The sequence below is a fragment of the Alosa pseudoharengus genome, unplaced genomic scaffold, assembly GCF_046254945.1.
Source record: "Alosa pseudoharengus isolate Yale_2024_CS ecotype anadromous, Long Island Sound unplaced genomic scaffold, YU_APseudo_1.1 YU_APseudo_1.1_scf_14, whole genome shotgun sequence".
Taxonomy (NCBI): Eukaryota; Metazoa; Chordata; class Actinopteri; order Clupeiformes; family Clupeidae; genus Alosa; species Alosa pseudoharengus.
Window position 1 is genome coordinate 24710736 of NW_027468609.1, and position 19448 is coordinate 24730183.

Here is a 19448-nt window from a genome sequence, read left to right on the forward strand (position 1 = left end):
TGACTAAATAAAACTCCTAAGGACATTTATCCTGAAAATGAGTCGTTGCCTGGGACTTGCCTGCTTATATATCGTGACTGTGCATCTTCTCCACTGTGCTTTACATGCGCTTTTCACTATAGACCAGATTTTTCTTGGTCAGTGGCGTAATTATTGTTATTGGGTGTAAGATAGAGATTTTTGGATCAAGCGCCTAACCACACCTATTATTTTCATTGACACACCTGTGAGCGTAATGTTCAATGGAAGTGGAGCGCAGGGTGAAAAATTCATCACACATAAATCATACAGATATCACATGAACGAGCGGAACCGTAGCTTTCCAATGATATTAGTGGCTAGGTACTGTGATAAACAAGAAATTTGCGAGAAAATTTATGTTGGAAAACATGAAATTTCATCATATTTCCATTCTGCACGCTTCGTCCACCTCCACCCATTACTCTTGGTACATCTCACGAACGCTTCACTCAACACATGACACACCATATATCAGAATAAACAGCAATAAATAAACAGAATAAACCTTACCGGACATGAGGATATAAGCCGTTCCCAAGTATGTGATATTTTACAGTGGGTACTATTAATTTAAATACCTAATGTAACTTCACAACAGTTCATTACATGGACAATGTCATGGAAAATACATTTTTGAAATATATGTTAATATTCAAAATTGGCCCACACATATTTGTGACACTTAAAAATATATTTCAATATATTGTTTTATGTATGGGCATCTATGTTATGACATCACATAGTTAGAGGTTAGAAAATTGCAGTAGATTGTTGATATCTATTAATTAAAGCAAAAAAAACCCAATCAATTCAAAAATTAATCAATTTTAATATAAAAATCCAGTGGGAATACACAATACAAGGAACTGGACTATGTTCAGCTCTGTCCTGATGCAGTTCCTGTGGGAGTGATTGCTTTGTTGATGCGATTGCAGGGTCTCCACCTGTGGTACTGAACATGATGATGGCCACTATCATGATTATCAAGACCCAGTAGGCCTACCACAAAGGCAGACCCATCTCCATTTCTTCTTTTTGGGCTTTGGAGCTGTCGTCTGGAAGATTTGACCCTAGAAAACAGATTGGGTAAACATGAGATAAAGATGGAGACGCCTCCCATGGTGAGAACATACTGTAAGTTACGAAGGAAACTATGGATCTGTAAGACCGAGGGAGGAATGAACACCTTCATTCCGCCTATTCTCGAGACCATATGTAAACAAAGTCATGCCTATGACCCCGGAAGTGGAACGTCTCACACTATATAAGATGACTTCCGGTTCGTCCTCTCTCTAGTGTCTTGCAAACATACATGGTGTTGACTATGATGCTGCAGCACAGATTTTGTTTACAGAAACCACAGGACCTTCAGATATGCACGGAGGCGCCTGTGGTCAAGGATAGGTCGATGGCCTCCGTCTTTTTTTGGAATTATATAATAAGTGGAGTAGAACCCAGTCTGCTGGCACCTCTGAAATTATGCATTTTGCAGCGGAACTTCCCCCAACAACACAGACTGTAAAAGTGGGTCTCGAAAATGGTGGGGGCTGCCGCCAAAATTGAAGCCAGTAACGGTGGGATACTGTTGACAGCACCTATAGGTCTGACACAATCCCCGTCCAACTTGTCTGTGAAAGTTGGGAGGGGCAGTCGACGGACAGCCCATGCCCCCTATGTGGGACTGCGACTGCGTCCTGTCCCCCTGCCTGAGCTCCTTTGCCGTCCTCCCCTCCCTCGGGGCTGAAGCCACCTGCAGCAGGGTTCTGCCCATAGCCTCAAAAGCTCTGACCCTGAATACCAGCAGGGCCACCACCAACATGCCTAGGCCAGACAGGGTGTTGCCCTGAGGCCCTCTAGATGTGAGATTAAAGGCTGGGGCCAGCTTGCGGCAAGCACGTTGGACAGCATCTCTTGAAGCGATAGATCGCTCAGCCCTGTCCAATGCATCCTGTTAAACCTAGGTGGAAGATCTGACCTGGTGTCACGGGTAATCCCATAACCTCAGTTGTTATGGGCTCAGGTAAAGAAGTCTGTGCCAGGCATACCTGCTTTCGGCACAAGACTGCGGATGATATTGTATTCCCAACATCCCGCGTCAGCTGAGAGTGTGCTGACAAGGCGGAATCAATGAGGGCCCTGGAGTCATGATTGTCCCCCCTCACAGTCTTGTGGGAAGCCGCCAGAATGATAGCTGCCTGGGCCGTGGTGGCATTAAATAAGCGAGTGATCAGCCGATCTATTTTGGCACACTCTTTCTTTGGGCAGCGGGGATTAGCAGACAAGCGCACTGGCCTTAACGATATCCATGAGGATATCGCCTGCTCCACCGGTGGCATATCACCCAGTCCGGTTTCCACTGGGTAGCAAATGTGCTTTTGCTGCCTGCAACCTGTAAACTTCTGCGTTGGCTTCAGCAGTCCTCAGCATCTGTGTGTAATCCTTTGCCACTGGAATGCTAGGTGGAGGATTAGCCTGAGTGATACCCTCCCAGACACCACCAGTAGGCACTGGGTCAGGCAAGGGAGCTTGCAAGCCCACGATCTTCGCTGCGCTAAACACCCTAGAAACAAGAGTGTTCACAGGAGCCTCACCAATTACTGCGGATTCCTCGTCCGCCTCTGCAGTATCCGAATGAGGGTCAACCCCAGTGATTGCCATCCTCTGACGGGTATGCATCGTCAGCAGAGTGGGGGGCAAAGAGGGACAGGACATCAGCATCTTCTGTGAAGCTTTGTATCGGAGCTTGATTCGTTTTGTGATAATCACGTGACTAGTGACGCCCGAAGCTTCGTTTCAAACACCCACGTGACTGCTTCGAAATTTAATTCAAAGCATTAAAGTTGCATGACACGGGGCTCGTCGTTCTGGGTTGTTGAAGAAGGAGAGTCAACAGAGTCAAGGGTGCTGCTGGCACGAAAGTTAATAGCCAGGGCTGTTAGCTCGATTGTCAGCACGCTCGACTCCCGTTCCGAGGTGCTTCTGTTTCGCGGGTTCGAGTCCGGGCGTGTGCAGGACTGAATCGCGCCGTTTCCACACAACGCAGGTTACAGTTGGTGTAGGCTACGTACTCAATATAACCACAGAAATGTGTGTGCAATGTGCATGCCCATTCTTCATTCATCTCCCTCCTAAATTGATGTATTTGTTTACAAACACAAGAAACGTTCACAGCCAAAACACTTTTATTGTTTTTGTAGAAAAGGCAATTACATTTGTATTTATGCAGGGTCCCAAATAGGCATAGTTAGGCCTATTTATGTCATTATTTATTTATTTATCCATTAATGCTCAACATTAATTCATCTTCGACTCAAATACATTCATGGCTAATGTCTGTGAAACATTTTGTGACACAATGCTATCCTTAACTTTCACCAGCAGAGGTCCTCATAAAGTTCTGAAGCTTCAAGTACTGAACCTTTTTCGTAGTGACGGTCAGAGTTAACCTGACCCTAGCCAGATGAATTTTGTTCCGCTAAGCTCCGCCTAGCTTCACTCACATCCATCTGGGACCTCTTCCATTGAGACTGATTTCTGCAACCGACTTTATGGTTCAGCCAATCAGGACGCAGGGCGGGAGTTTCATAGATGTGACATAGCGTAGAAGCGACTGTGAGACTGTTATTAGCGTCACGGGTTGGCTTCGATGTGAGTGGTTGAAGTAGCACGTCAATAGATGACGGACAAGTGGCTTATTCAATCATATGCAAGCATTTTTTTATTAGGCCCAGCCTTCTGAAGCAACACTTCAATGGATCGGTTCCAGATGGATGAGTGGAGCTAGGCGGAGTGAAATTCATCTGGCTAGGGTCAGGTTAGGTCAGAGTGAGGTTGAAACAGATCTAAGTAACGATACTCGAAAGAAAGAAAGGATAATACACAAGTGAAGTGAAGAAAAGGAGGGAGAGAGTTGAACTCACTTGTCTGCAAAGTTCCTCAGCGCGTTCTGTTAGTTTGTCCCCACGTTCGTTACATTTTCCGATATTGTCCACCATCAGCTGTTTCACCTCATCCACATTCTGTAGTAGTTTATCCTACAGAACATAGTCAAGTGTTACTTTAACACACTCCCAGGCTAGCAAACAATTTTTGGTTCTTTGAAAGTTTGCAGAAGGATGATGGAATGCTTGCTGTGAACATTTCCCTAATGTTATTCATGAAAGTTTTTTTTTTAATGTCCCTAGAATGTTCATCTTTAATCAAATATATGGTTAGGGGTAGCCTATGTTTGCAGAATATTCTTTGAACTGATTGGAAACTCGACATGAGAAGCCAATATGAAAGCTTTCATGACGTCTTTCATAGACAATGTCTGTAGCCTTGTTTTTAATGTTTTATTTTCTCTGCAATTTGGACAACTTCTCATAAGTGCTTACACATAAGCAACATTTCTACACATTTCTATGTCATCTTATACAGGATATTAATATTTTCATGCGTAAAATGCCCATGTAGGTGTGTAGTTTGTGCTATGCACCTCCAAGGTAGCAATCATCTCTTTGACCATTTAATTTCATCGACCCCTAAGATTTTAACCGATTCTTCTTATAGAACATTAGGCCTGCACATTTCACTGTTACGGTGTGTCAGTTTAGACCTAATAATAGTTTTTACGTTTTTAAAGTCATCAATGAGTATAGATCTGGTGTGTCAACTAATGTGTTTCAAAAATCAAACTAAGAATAATATAGGCCAATCGATGCAACAAACTAAATCTTGCAATGCATGCTGGGAAGCAAATAAAGCTAAATAGAGATTGTGCCGATTGTGCTGTCACTATCTGGTTGTCAGAGATCACAAGTCGTTTCCAAGTCCAACTGGTCTTTCGTCCAAAAAGTTGACTAGCACAGCCAGTCTGTTTTTACAACCTGTAAACCTTTTATCACCTCCTTTGTAGTGAGGATAAAAAAAATTACTGAACTCTTAACAGAGTAATTATTGTAGCTGCAAGGGAAAAATAGGATATTATGAGGTAGTAGTAGAATGACCATTTTTGTTGTAGGCTATTCTGAACTTCCACAGAAGGTTCCACAAAATGAAACCTTTAGAGTACGTTCTAGGAATGTTGTGTAAGTTGTGCGTGTGATGGAGCAGCGGTAACGTCACGATCTGACAATTGGACGACCTGGGTTCGATTCCTGCCGTGCTGCTTTGGAAAGAAGTGTCTGCTGCATATCAGTCAGGAACCGTATGTAAGAAATGTATTTCAATAAATCATAAAATGGCCCTGATATGTCGCTAGACATTAAGAAATCATGTTCATTTCAAATACTTATATCACTGACAACAGTAGTCCGGCCAGGATATCTCACTATAGCATCTTAATGGGTGTAGACTTTTCCTATAGTATAGCCTACTACAGTAAAATAACTATAGTAAGGTTCAAAAACACTACAGTATTTAGGCTACTAGTAAAATATAGGGTATCTTATAGTTGGTATATTTAACTACATTACAACTGTCAAGCAAGTGTCACACTCGGGTGATTCATAAGCAATCAATACTTTACAAAGAATGTTATGCAATAAAATCCAAATACCTTAATACAAATGTAATGTTAGAATAGTTTAATGAAAAAAGAATAAAGCAACCTCAACTCTCATTGCCACTTTCAAAGTTCTTACCATATTCCTGCTTTTTTGCCCACGGATCCTAAGATGAATATCTGTGGAATGATTAACAGTAGTTCCAAAACAAAGACGTATTTAATACGAATAACGTTTTTCTATTGAGTCTTTCACAGGACTTTGAACGTGCATACTTTTCTTCCTCCAGATTGTCTTGAAATGAAGCAATGGTCTTTTTTGCTTAGTCTCAGAATTGAAAGCAAAAGCACTCAGTCGGCCTACAGTGGGAGGAGATGGACTCTGACCTCGAGAGCTTTTTAAATGTGCATATCTTATTTGCGTGGGGTGAGCGTGTCAGCTGCGTGCCGTGTCTGTTTTTATTTCGGCTCCCATGTTAAGAGGTTAGACCAAAGTCCTTTTAGACAAGTCCCTCCACTCGGCGGCCATATACCAACGTTTTATGGGCACTCATCGGGCACAGTCTTTGGGTCGAACTGCGCCTGCGCAAGGCTTCACGATTCTAATCTTGCTCCAGCGGCGAGATCGATCACAACACATGATTGGCACGATGTCTTCACAACACACCATATGATTGGCTCAATGTATTCACATGTCGACGTTTTGCCGAGGAAGGGGTGGGATATGTGTAGACAACGGCCATATTGGCGTGACAAACTAGCCCCATGCATTTCTATGGAGTATTTTTTGAGTGCCGTGTCTCTACATTAGAAAGTCTCTGGTTAGACTTGCACACCGCCTGCGTGACACGCATGTCTCAGGCGAGGCTCGAGCCACGCCGAAAACCGAAAAACCGCCGCAGCGCCGCATCAGACACACTTCTGGTAAGCAAAGACATAGAAAACGCCACACAGCCGCCACGCAACTGAAACGCGTGAAACGGGCTTTAGGTTACGGAACGTGGCGTGAACGCGTTTGCACACGTTTTCGGCACGGCTCGAGCTGCGCCTGAGATGTGCATGTCCCGCAGGCGGTGTGTAAGGTCTAACCTGTTAACATGGGAGCTGAAATAAAAACGGAAACGGCACGCAGCTAACACGCTCACGCAATGCACCAGGTGTGAAACGGGCCTTAGCCTACAGAGCAACTAGGCTAGACAGGCGTGTGTAACTACAAAGTGGGGTCTGGGTCTGTGGTTGCGCCGCAGTTGCTAGGTAATAATGTAAACGAAAATAATTTACTCAGCACAAAATCAAGCTTCTGCCATTGCCATCTCAGTCCCCTGATCTAAATTTCATTGAAAAACAATGGGGTGAGTCAAAGAGGAGAATGCACAATTATGGACCTAGGAATCTGGACAATCTGGGGAGATTTTGTAAAGATGACTGGTCTTAAAGGTACTCTAATCGATGTTGGGTAACATCACTTCTGTTGACGTTCAAACAAAACAGAGAGCTAGCGAGCTACCTCCCTCCCCTCTCCCTCCCGTGCAATTTAAACTCTCCTGAACCTGCATCTCATCTGTGAATGGCTGGAAAAGTTTGTTATGTTTCATGGTCCAGGCAGCACCAGGCTGTTTTTCTTGCCGTTTTTAGAGCCAGGGCTGTCTACAGAGACCACATTTTTTAGAGTGTATTCAGGGGACAGGCAGCTAGCGGATGGTGAGGAGATGTTGTATGAGAAAACATGTTTTAGCTTAGAAACCGTGTAACATTGCGTAGAATACCTTTAAATCCCTTGCTTTCTATTCTCCAACATAGTGGGGTGTCACAGGAGAATATTATTTATTGGCAAAGGGAGGCTATTTAAAGAAGGTATTACAAGCAGGGGGGGGCAAATTGTGGCTGGTGTGTTTTTGTTTATGAGATTTTATTTTTCTCAGAATACATTTGCTTCCCTTCAAGGTTGGATTTTTCCTCATTGTTTTCATTGTGAGATTACAATAAATCACCAACTCATTGGTGCCAATAGCAGAGGTGGCAATAATTCTTATTCTTATTATTCTTATTATTCTAATAATAAATAGTGACTGTACATAGTCACTATTTATTTCTGTGATTAATTGTATTATTAATTGTATTGCCTCTGGAGGAAGCTATCAAGTCTGCATTGAGGTCAAACTGAGGATGTCGCCTTGGGTTTACTTATGACTCCAGTCCAATATGATGCCAATGAACTGAAACACGCCGTGAAGGTAAATGTCATCCTTTAAGGAAAAATGGATAAATGTTGATACATGTATCAGATAGATTCATGTTTTCTTTTGTTTGGATTAAATTGAACTCCTGTACTATGTAACCTAAAATGATTTATTCTTTTCAGTCTTGGTTTGGTACTTGTGAAGTTGATAGCATTCGTCAACATCACACCTTCAACACATAAAAAGGCTATACTCTCTTTCTTTATCTCTTTCTCTCTCACACACACACACACACATGCATGACTAGCATTGTTCCTCTTTCTATTGGGTTAGAAGACAGGTACAACTGGAAGTCTGTCGCGGGTCCACCCTCTTTCACCACACCTACAACCTGCAGCGGCACAATCCGTCTTACGGGTTCTTCCTGCGATATTCATATCTGTGTCACACTGCATTTCTCTGCAGATACTCCCTGGTGACTGGTAAGTCATCTCTATTCACCTTCACATGAGTTGAGTTTATCTGAGTTAGCCTTTTCAAGCTTCTGCGCCTCATGATTGACAGTAATTTGGTATCCATTCTTAACACGGTTGAAGATGAAGATGAATTTGAGTTCAATGGATTTGCTGTGCTATTATGTCTCTTATTCAGATAACTCCAGAAACAAAAGGCTTAACAAATGTTAAGTGTTGTGACTTTAAAGTCTATTTTGTGTCACTGTACCAAATATTTCTAGAATAACATGTATAGTATTGGCCTGTTTAATTACCATTAATTATTTCAAAGCAAACGAGGGCTTTATGTGCTTGATATGCTGGCTATAACGTGTTATTTTTTTCTTTCTAGATTCTGGTTATAAGTCATAGATTTATTCTCAGCTATATCAATGGCATTCTTCAAGAAAATCTTTAAGAAGGTCACAGGTGATGAATCAGACCAGGATTTGGTAAGACTTTAAGAGAACTGAGAGGACTGGATGGGGCAGGTCATTTACCTGCACAGTATCATACCATTTGCTCCCTTCAAAATGATTAGACTGATGTCTCAGGAATTTTGATGACATGTTTGGTACTCATGGCATGTGTAGTATGCGTTTACATCATACACACAATTGTAGTGCTCCTCTCATCGTAAAAACATCTGCTGTGTTGTTCAAGGACTTGTTTGTTAAAACCCCTGTGAAGCCTCCATACTATGGAACAGTCACCCCACAACCCCACTTCAGTGCCATCAGAGATGCAGCGGCACTACAGAAAGCCATCAGGGCCAAAGGTAAGATGCCAAGCTGAATTTGGCAATAGAAAACTATGAGAGGAATTGACACTGTGACGAAGGGCTGCCCCATCCTATGATTCATATAATTATAGACAGCGTCTTAGACTGGTTTGAGACATGAGAGAGACAGGGAGAGAAAAACACTGTCCACCTTGTGCTGTTTCCTGTCTCAATATTTCATCACTTCTCACAAATACTGTATATGGAATGTTTTCCGTTGCCTCAACCAAAAAAAACAAATCCCCTTCAACAGCAACAATAGTGTTACTTTTGGTAATTCTGATGATTTGAAAATTCTGAAAGCAGCCTTTTAGGATTTTCTTCCCCTTCTAAAACTAGCAGACCACTAATAAAAGCTTGCAAGCATACTAATTGGTGTATTTTAGCAACATAATTGACAATGCCTGGCCCTGTCCGTGGTGCAACTGGCTGGGGCACCTGCACCACTAAAAAAATAAGTGTGCATGAAGACAATGTCATTTTCTGTGAGTGATAGTCATTTCTCTTTCTTATAGTAGTAAAGTTTTGTTAATGATCTTTCCCTTGATCAGGTGTAGATGAGGCCGCCATCATAGACCTGCTGGTGAAGAGGAGCAATGACCAAAGACAGCAAATCAAAGCTGCCTATCAGCTGGACACTGGAAAGGTGTGTTCCGACAGGAGGGCATTTCTGCCACAGTCAAAACTCAGTCCCAGTTTTTACTGTACTTCTCTTCTAGAGGAGCAGACGTGTGCTGACACTAAATATTCCTCTATGTCAGGACAAATGGCTTTTCATCAGATGCCATGGTTTGTAGAGAATAGACAGCTGTGTTTTGTTAAGGAAGTATGTCTTCTTTATGTTTCAGCCTCTGGAGGATGTTTTGAAATCGGCCTTGAAGTCAGACTTTGAGAATGTAGTTCTGTCACTGCTCATGAGCCCCGCCTACCATGATGCCCACGAACTCAAAGAGGCCATGAAGGTATAGTGTAAATGGAAAAGCTATCTACAGTCATTTGTTTTTATCCCACAATATCTATTTGGTGACTTTATGAGGTGAAGATATAATATCATCATAATGTTATTCAACAGGGTTTGGGGACTAAAGAGCACGTCTTGAGTGAGATTCTGATCTCCAGATCAAACAGACAAATCAATGAAATTAAAAAGGTCTTCAAGGAAGGTATGGGTCCTGACATTTTAAGTATGAATGTGTCTGCAGAGAGAGCAGGCGACATACAGTATTATCTTGTTCATTGAGTATCTTCCTCTCACTTGTGTTCTGACCTTGTGTTCTGATACATAAGAATTAATTATCTATTCTCCTGCTGTAAAACAAGAACTCTAGAAAAAGTGATCACAACCCAAAGTGATAATTACCAATTGACCCACCATGTCGTAATACTGTAGTTTGTAAGACAGAATTGTTTTATCGTCTTTCAAAGTTTATGGTGAGGACCTGGAGGAAGACATTAGAAATGACACCAGTGGAGATTTTATGACAACTCTACTTGCCCTTTGTAAGGTTAGTCGTCAGGATCAAAACTTTTTAAAAGTTATTTTGTTCATTCGTGAATCTCTTTGCATGCAAATATATTTGTCCCATGAATTAATCACAGTCATATCATACTTGAATTGAGAGTGAGAGAGAGATTTACCCATGTTCACTGCAGGCAGATCGTAATGAACAGCATGATATTGATGACAGCCTTGCCAACAAAGATGCAAAGGTATGGTTTGTACAACCCTTTACAAAATAAATACTGTGACCACAAAACGAGTTATTATGTGTCACTCTAATTAGTCTGATTTATGGCTGGATTATTCTATGATTTCAGGCTCTGTATGAAGCAGGAGAGAAGCGGAAAGGAACGGACATCGCTGTCTTCATCGACATCTTCACCTCCAGGAGCGGACCTCAGCTCTGCAAGGGTACTGAAACGATGATACAATTTTTGCTTAGACTGTTGTTTCTGCAAACATTAATCTGTAAACTATTGATTCAACTAAAAGTATTTGATCTGCATGGCCCACTTCATGTGTGAGTGAGTGTGTGTGTGTGTGTTATTTCCACTCCTCAGTGATGCAGCTGTATTCCCAGTACAGTGAGGAGGGTTTGGCTGATGCAGTCATGAATGAGCTGAAGGGAGATACAGAGGACTGTTTCATGGCATTAGGTAAGAGTGCCAATGTCTGTCTTTCTTTAGGCTTTTTTAACGTGTGTACATGTATGTGAGTGTGTGTGAGAGAGAGAGCAACGAGAGAGAGAGAATATGTGTGTTCAAGGTGTGATGTTAACGCACGGTGAGTTTGACTTTGCTCACTTATATCAACAAGTGCAGTATTCAGGAAAAAGAAAGGCATAGAGAGAAATACTGAGAAATGAGAAATGTGATAATCGACATAATGGTCAACAAGGGGTAAACTATGAATTCCCATCCATATCCAAGTGTGTGTGTGTGTGTGTGTGTGTGTGTGTGTGTGTGTGTGTGTGTGTGCAGCCAAACAGCTCAGTCTTCAAACATTCTAAAAATTACTGTGTGTGTGTGTGTCATCAGGATCCTGACAAACCTGTAGTCTCAGTACCTGAGCTTGTTGACCACCACACTAGCCATAGGAATGCCTGGGACACAATGACTAATCTAACAAATGCCTTTGTCCTCTTCAGTGAAGTGTGCCTGGAACCCAGCTGCCTACTTTGCTGAAAAGCTTCACTTGGCAATGAAGGTAACTAGTATATTGACTCCTCTATTGCTATGACAGAACATACACACACAAACACACACACACACACACACACACACACACACACACACACACACACATTTTGTAGAATACTGCCTCCCTTGTGTAAAGTGTACATTTCACAACCAAAGTTATCTCACCAATCCTGCAGGGCTTTGGGAATGACAGTGACACCATTACTAGAATCATTGTGAGTCGTTCAGAGGTGGATCTGAAGACGATCCTAAAGGAGTACAAGAGGCTGTATCAGAGGACCCTACAAGAGGACATTCTGGTGAGTATATATTACTCAAACAACACAATAACACAGACATATTATATATGCCATCATTCAAACAACACACACTAACACAGACATTATTATATATGCCATCACTCAAACAACACACACTAACACAGACATTATTATATATGCCATCACTCAAACAACACACACTAACACAGACATTATTATATATGCCATCACTCAAACAACACACACTAACACAGACATATTATATATGCCATCACTCAAACAACACAACACAGACATATTATATACTGTATGCCATCACTCAAACAACACACACTAACACAGACATATTATATATACCATCACTCAAACAACACAACACAGACATATTATATACAGTATGCCATCACTCAAACAACACACACTAACACAGACATATTATATATGCCATTTCTCAAACAACACACACTAACACAGACATATTATATATGTTATCATTCAAACAACACACACTAACACAGATATATTATATACTGTATGCCATCACTCAAACAACACATAGTAACGCAGACATATTATATACAGTATGCCATCATTCAAACAGCACACACTAACACAGACATATTATATATGCCATCATTCAAACAACACACACTAACACAGACATATTACTGTATATATGCCATCATTCAAACAGCACACACTAACACAGACTATTCTGGTGAGTATGCTATTACTATTACAGTCCAGAAAGCGAAGCAGTCTTATATTCAATGGAACCTTTCCCGTTTCTATGTGAAGTTCTGTATTCTTTGTTGAATGTTTTGATAGTTCATTGATGAGCAAGATGGCAAGTTTGGTTTCTTAAACCTATTCAGGTTTCTGAAGTCGGGTTCTGCTCAAGGTTTCTTCCTGGAATATGGGAGTTTTTCCTTGCCACTTAGGGCTGCCAGTCCGATCGTTGTGTTCCTTAAATGTCTGTATATAAATTCATATAATCACAATAAATACTAACAACATACTAAGGCTAACCGCTTAGAGACCACATCAACGGGGCCTAGGCATTTGTTAGCCAAGCCTATACTGTATATACTACTAAGTATTTCTGATATGTTGCTGATTGAATCATAAACGGCTAGAGCAACGAAGAGGAATGAACACTTTTAAAGCACTTTGAGCTGCATTCTTTGTATAAAAGGTGCTATACAAATAAAGCTTATTATTATTATTATTATTATTATTATTATTATTATTATTATTATTATTATTCAGCCCCAAAGAGTCAACAAAGGTTTTCTGTTTGAGGCAAAGTTCTGCATATAATTTAATAGTGTATGTCTGTATGCATCTGATGCATATTTATTTCTTTGAGGAGCATCAATTATGATATCATTGTTACAATATCTAATACACTGACTGGAATGAACTGTTCTAGTCTGAAATGTGATGTGAAAAGGCCATAAAAGGAAAAGGTTGTAGTTTGGCTATGTAAGCCCCTGAGTGGAAGAATGCTGTATTGTTTTACAGCGTAATGCATATTGGAATTTAATCATTCCAGATGTTGCAGTTATCAAAACTTTGTTCTGCTCTAGTGGTCCGCTGATGGGAGAGAAAAAAAACATGCTTTTTCCTCATCTTTCCTAATGATAAACGCAGACTATGTTTTCCAAACCTAAGTGCTTGTCAATGACTTGCTTTCACAGGCTGAGACTAAAGGGGACTTTGAGAAGATTCTCCTGGCACTGTGTGGAGACAACTGAGCTCCCAACCCTCCACTCTGTCCACAGGATGTCAAAGTATGGGCCTACTATCTACTAAGTCTGCCCTCCAGTCTGTCAGAAGAGTCCATCCTCTAGGTTGTTCATGTTACTGTCCATATCCAGTCATATTTTGAGATATCAGTTTGGGGATGCATCATGGAGAGAGCTGTGTAACAATTTATAGAATTAACAGCTAATAATATAAAATAAATGATTTATTCATTACAGTGTTTTCTATGTAGTAGAATGTAGCGTTTTCTATGTAGTAGATTTCTGTTAAACTAACTGTATTAGTCATCACTTTTGTGTATAAAATTTATAAAGGAGTCAGTGCAATTTATTATCTATTAAAAATACTAAAAAATATATAATAATACAGTCAGTTATCTCAGCATATCTCTAACACAAAGCACCCATTCATAAATTGATGTCTGACTGTGCTCTGACAAAGTGTTTAGAAAGTGTCAAATAGTGAAAAGTTTAATCCCTCTAACAAAAAGGGTAATGTGTTGTCTGCATGCAGTAGAAATTAAATTGTCCAGTAAAGGATGGCAAAGAGCGAGCTGTTGCATCCACAGGCTGCCCAAATATCTTGCAGCTATTAGGACAGTTATTAAGTCATGTCATGATGTACTGTAAGGGCATATGAACAACTACCTGTAGTTTGCACACATTTTGAGACTGGTGGCATACACTTTTCTTCATGTACTGTATAGCTACCACTTATTTGATTATCATGCTTAAAGTCAGGCTCATATTCTATACCATTGCTTTTCTGTGATAGTTATTCCAAAATCCCACTTGTCATGGCATGTTTTTCTTCTCATTTCAAATTTAATTAATTGCAAACTGTCATTGTGATGAAAACTTTTAAAATGTTTTTTTTTTTTCTGAAACTTGCTTACACACACCCTTCCCTGTGAATTCCATCATTGACAGACCATGACAGTGCAGCTGGCACATTTCACCAGCATTTCCAGCACCATGGTACTCTATAAAAGGGTCAGCCAACACTGGGCTACCCAAGAAATTGCCAGGATTGTTTTCTTTTTTCTTTTTTTTTTAACAGCATGCTGTACTAGCTTGCCATATTGGCACCATGGCTGGCACAGAGACTGGTTTCTTCAAAGCAGGCTATCTGCTCATCATGCAACGGATAGCTACGCTGAGGAATCCAAACAAGCATTACAGCCAAAGTGGGAGATGATGCCTAAAATATAAAGCTTCAGTAGGCCTAGCATTCTACTTATTTAACTTTTAATGCCAGTAAGTTTTAATCCAAACCGTTAACATGAAGAAAGCAAGTGTTTATGTTACTTACTTAGTTAGTTATTTGTCCTTACATAGGAAATTTGTTTTCACATACCATACAAGCCTCACAGACATGAAATACATAGGTACACACAGTCACGGTTATGGTTGGGGGTGTTGGACCCTCCAACACACCATAATAACCCTTATATAAACACTTGCTTGGAGAACAAGGTAATACAATGGTGACCTGACCCTAAAAAGAAATCGTGCCAGAGAGCTCTAGGCGGCGCCAAAACCAAAATCGCAATAGATAATGTAGGGTATCTGCAAATATGAATAACTCATTGAACTTGGTTCATTTTATACCTGGTCACCTTCTCTCAAAAACATTTACGCCAGTACGAAGAGATTGTTTTGTTTAAATGTTTTTTTTTCTTACCAAACTTGGATTTTAGCTGTAGCCTAACTATGATGACTATCTTCTATTTTCATATGGGATGGTCTCACTCCCACCCCTCCCTTCCATTGGTGTAATTCCTATTCAAAAAAAGAAAAGGAAAAGAAATTTGGGGCGCCTTCTCTGTCAGGCTCTTGTTTCTCAATGTTTGAAGAAGTTTGTGTAATAATCAAATTCACTCGACTGTCTTGAAACCCGTTAAATGCCACCGCAGCTACGAGACTGGAACTAGCCTACCTGTGCATCTCTATCACCTTATAGGTTGTAAACAGAACCTCTAATCTTAACGAAATGGTCATTTGATACCTGGTGAGAGTCGACACTTAACAGGGAAGCTGCCGCGACGACGAGCTTGTGGTCCATGGAAATTATGAAGAATATTACTTAATAGTTTCTTTTTACTTCAATTTAAGGCGCAAACACGTTTCTTTTAAGAATAAAGTTGTTTGCAGGTCTCTTTTGACATGTACAGCAGCCCGTCTTTTAGCTGAGTTATCGTTAACGTTATCAAGTCGTGTTCGAGCAAGATGTCGAGATGCAGGTTCAAAGGACTTCTGCAATTTTTTGCTCTAATGTTGGGATTCTTACTGACACCAGGTCAAACACGAGTATTTACAAATCGCTGGGCAGTGAAAATAACAGGGGGTCCCGGAGCTGCAGACTTCATAGCAGAGAAATATGGATTCCTTAATATGGGTCAGGTATGTAAAATTGATTTAATAGGCTATCTAAATGTGAGTTTTGTCTTGAGTATAAGTGTGTAGCCTACTGTTTCAGATTGTTTGCTTTGTTTGAGATACCCTATGTTTGCCTTCATTTGGACTTGAATCAGGAATGAATAAGTAACTTTGCATTATTACATTTTCTTGTTCTTGAATAATTTATTAACAGAACGTGACGGTTCCAGATAATTCAATTCAAGATATATAACCTATATTTTTAAAGGCATTTTTCTATTCCGTACAGCCATATATTGCCAGATGTGAAGCTAAATTATGAAAACTTATATGAAGCAGTTTGGGCTGACAAAGAAAGTCTCATATATCTGTCTCCTATAGTTCATGCTATGTTCCTGATCTAAAACATTTGCTTTTATAAGCTATAATTAGACTCACTGCCAGACAGCTTTGCCATGGCAGAAAAATGCTGCCAAAGCATACCCTGAAGATATGCAATGATTAAGTCTGTCTGGATTGTTTTGCCTTTAACTTTGTGACAGTTCCAGCTGTTTTATTTCTAAAGATAGCAACAAAATCTATGTAGCAAGAATTGGAGTCATGGAATGTGCTGGCCAGTCATGGGCTGGTGCCCCTTTATGGGAGATGCTTTTTAGCTCTAAATCACTGATGGTCTCGAATGTGAAATTCCAGGAAGTAGTGTGGTCCAACCCAGACAGGATTAAGCAGCCTGGGGCCACCTCTAGAGCAGATTAAATTTTGTATGAAAACATCTCTGCACCCCATACCATTCCAGTATGGACTTAAAGAGACGATTTTGTCTAACAGAAAGTCCCAGTGACGGCGAGGGCTGATGTAATAAGTAATAGAGCACACAAATGATCTCAGAGTTGACGCACTTTTGTCAGATGTCCAAATTGTCTATCCACAGTATGTGTTTGATTGCCAGTTTAAACACTTTTGTTCATTTCCTTACAATGCAGTGTCACTTCTGTGTATCTGCTATTGATAAAACTCTATGAAGTCGCCCAATTCAAAACAGAAAAAAGTAGGTTTATAATTTGTAGGTTTTTAAACCTAAACACAGGCGTTAACAATGTTTTAACGGCAGCCTCTTATTTAGAGGCCACCCATGGCACTTCGCTTGGTCTCTCTGAGAGGTGCACACTTAACTCAAAGCTGATAAAGTAAATTGCAACCTTGCAAAAGCTATTATTGTTTTTTACAAGGCTGATCAACTTCAATTATTTGTGGTAGGTAACCTCAAGGCTTAAAGTGGTTTGACTTGGTGCAGCACCACATTTTAATTGTAAAAGCCATCTCAATTGCTGTGTGGTTGACACCCAGTCAGAACAGACTAAGCAATGCAATACTGCAAAAAAAAAAGTGCAAAGTTGGACGACTTTTTGGCAAAATTCCACTGGAGGATTCAAAGAGGATTCTTGGTTACTTGGCCCAAACCAAACCAGTTAGCACATGGCAACAGGGCACCGGCTGTTCTGCTATGTCGCTCTCTCGTGCATAATGCATGTCTGTAAAGGTGGAAGCTGAGCCTTGAAGAAGCTTGGCTGAGCTCTGCCAATGCCCCAGTTCAGTGGAACAGTCTGTCTAATGCACGGTTTATTTCCCCCCTCTCCAAATAAAAACACACGTTTTTCCCCCTTTCTCTCTTCATTTTTTTAAACTTAAAACAGTTCCAGTTCTATGGTTGAAAAGTGATGTCATGCTTTGTTCCAGGAAAATGTTCTGCTGATGCACTGGCAAGAACTGTGGGCAACGAGATGAAAGTTAAAGTCTCCTATTGTACGGGCCAGAAAGCTATTACAAAAACTGTGTTGCATAATTTCGGTCAGTTAGCAAAAACCTATTGTGTGGTTTTATGTCCACATTTGATTATAGGTTGCGCTCTGGCAAACCGTGCTGTTTCCACTGTGCTTTTTAACGGGAGGTTTGCTCTTGATTTGGGTTAAGAGCCTAACTTCACGGCATATGGGTGTCAGGGAGTAAGGATCAGCCAGAGGGGATTAAGCCTAAAGCACCACCCAGGCCCCAGACCCAGGCCAGACCCATCCCGGGATCAGCTGCTGTCTGGTCAGTAGGTTTGGCTCATGTTTCCAGGTAAATCTATCAGGGGTGTAAGGTAACCCTCCTCGCACGCCGGATCTCGGTGGCTGACGTCAATGACAGGTGCATAATTTACACAGTGGCCAGCCAGTTGCACACAGATGGGACGGGTGCAGTGGTCCATAGCGTGCATCTTCCTGTGGTAAAACAGTGTGCCTCTCCTGTGCCACTGTAGATCGGAGACCTGCAGGACCACTACCACTTCCTCCACCCTAGGATCATGAGGCGCTCCACAGCCTCCAGCCACGGCAACCACAGCCTCATCGCCATGGAGAGCAATGTAAGAGGATCTCATTGGCCCCATCACTGAGACCCTTCTTGTATACTTAATGAGTCATCCGACACTATTCACAAACACACACATACACAGATAAGCATGGGCGTATACAGACATTTGGACCACTGGACCAAATAGCCATAGAAGTGTGTGAAAAGTCAACACAAACACATCATCTCCTGTAAATTATTTATCAAGTGTGGTTCATTTAATAAAAGAGATGCTGGAAAAGGGCACATCCATTGAATGGGTCTAATGGACCCATATGGCCGTGGATGCCGGCTGCATAACGGGCATGGCGACATACGTTCCTGTGTATGTGGTGACACTTCCTGTTTGTCCTTGTGCAGGTGGAGTGGGTCCAGCAGCAGGTTGTCCATCACAGGACAAAACGAGACGACACCACCAGCTTCAATGACCCTAAATGGGACAAAATGTGGTACATAGTAAGTGCCCTGTTGACATCACAGCCACACCATGAGCATGCAGTGATGATAATGACGTTGAACACACACCTCTGCCATTTTAATATTCTGTATGAGCTGGATTTCCGTGTGTTGAGACTGCATCTTCATCTGACGTGCTATCGGATTTGTTTGTTTGTTTTATGGGTCTCTGAGAAAATGAAAGTGAGAGTGTTATGGATGGATGGTGGTGGTGGTAAAGAATAGTAGTAGTAGTCATTGTTTTGAAAGACTGTGTGTTTTTGTGTCTGTCTTCACAGCACTGTGATCAGAACTGCCTGACAGACATGAACATTAGGAGTGCCTGGAGCAAAGGCTACACGGGGAAAGGTGTTGTGGTCTCCATCCTGGATGATGGCATAGAAAGAATTCACCCAGATCTTAAGCACAATTATGTGAGTGCAGCTATAAAGACAATCAGCACCACTTTGCAAAAAAGGTTTTGAAGACTTCAATTCATAATCTAACAGATCTGAGAGAGTTCATAATTTGAGAGCAGACTTTCCCCCATTCTCTG

At 41.1% G+C, this 19448-nt stretch overlaps 2 protein-coding genes and 1 long non-coding RNA gene across 7 annotated transcripts in view; 2 read left to right on the forward strand and 1 right to left on the reverse strand.

Annotated features, from left to right (window-relative positions):
• Nucleotides 1-830: 830 nt before the first annotated feature.
• LOC143122487 (uncharacterized) lies at nucleotides 831-5821 on the reverse strand. Its single transcript, XR_012986697.1, has 3 exons — nucleotides 5646-5821; nucleotides 3942-4055; nucleotides 831-1091 (listed from the first exon to the last, which is right to left on the reverse strand). It is a non-coding gene; the product is annotated as an uncharacterized LOC143122487 (long non-coding RNA).
• A 2203-nt stretch (nucleotides 5822-8024) lies between these two features.
• Nucleotides 8025-14712, forward strand: LOC143123140 (annexin A1-like). 3 transcript variants are annotated; one of them, XM_076284316.1, is made up of 13 exons: nucleotides 8025-8168; nucleotides 8533-8632; nucleotides 8844-8958; nucleotides 9513-9607; nucleotides 9810-9923; nucleotides 10034-10124; nucleotides 10387-10466; nucleotides 10615-10671; nucleotides 10780-10873; nucleotides 11023-11118; nucleotides 11610-11668; nucleotides 11838-11960; nucleotides 13622-14712. In XM_076284316.1, the coding sequence occupies exons 2-13, from the start codon at nucleotides 8573-8575 to the stop codon at nucleotides 13676-13678; spliced, it is 1041 nt and encodes a 346-aa protein (XP_076140431.1). In that variant the 5' UTR covers nucleotides 8025-8168; nucleotides 8533-8572; the 3' UTR covers nucleotides 13679-14712. The 3 variants fall into 3 exon arrangements, with proteins under 3 accessions (XP_076140431.1, XP_076140432.1, XP_076140433.1); XM_076284317.1 differs by having other exon boundaries at nucleotides 8547-8632; XM_076284318.1 differs by lacking the exon at nucleotides 8025-8168 and having other exon boundaries at nucleotides 8175-8671.
• An 808-nt stretch (nucleotides 14713-15520) lies between these two features.
• The window catches only part of pcsk5a (proprotein convertase subtilisin/kexin type 5a), a 46663-nt gene continuing 42735 nt past the window's right edge, over nucleotides 15521-19448 (forward strand). For all 3 annotated transcript variants that reach the window (XM_076284319.1, XM_076284320.1, XM_076284321.1), the window contains exons 1-4: nucleotides 15521-16090; nucleotides 18366-18470; nucleotides 18818-18913; nucleotides 19192-19326. In XM_076284319.1, coding sequence (XP_076140434.1) covers nucleotides 15917-16090; nucleotides 18366-18470; nucleotides 18818-18913; nucleotides 19192-19326 — 510 coding nt within the window. In that variant the 5' untranslated portion in view covers nucleotides 15521-15916. The remainder of the gene's footprint in view (nucleotides 16091-18365; nucleotides 18471-18817; nucleotides 18914-19191; nucleotides 19327-19448) is intronic.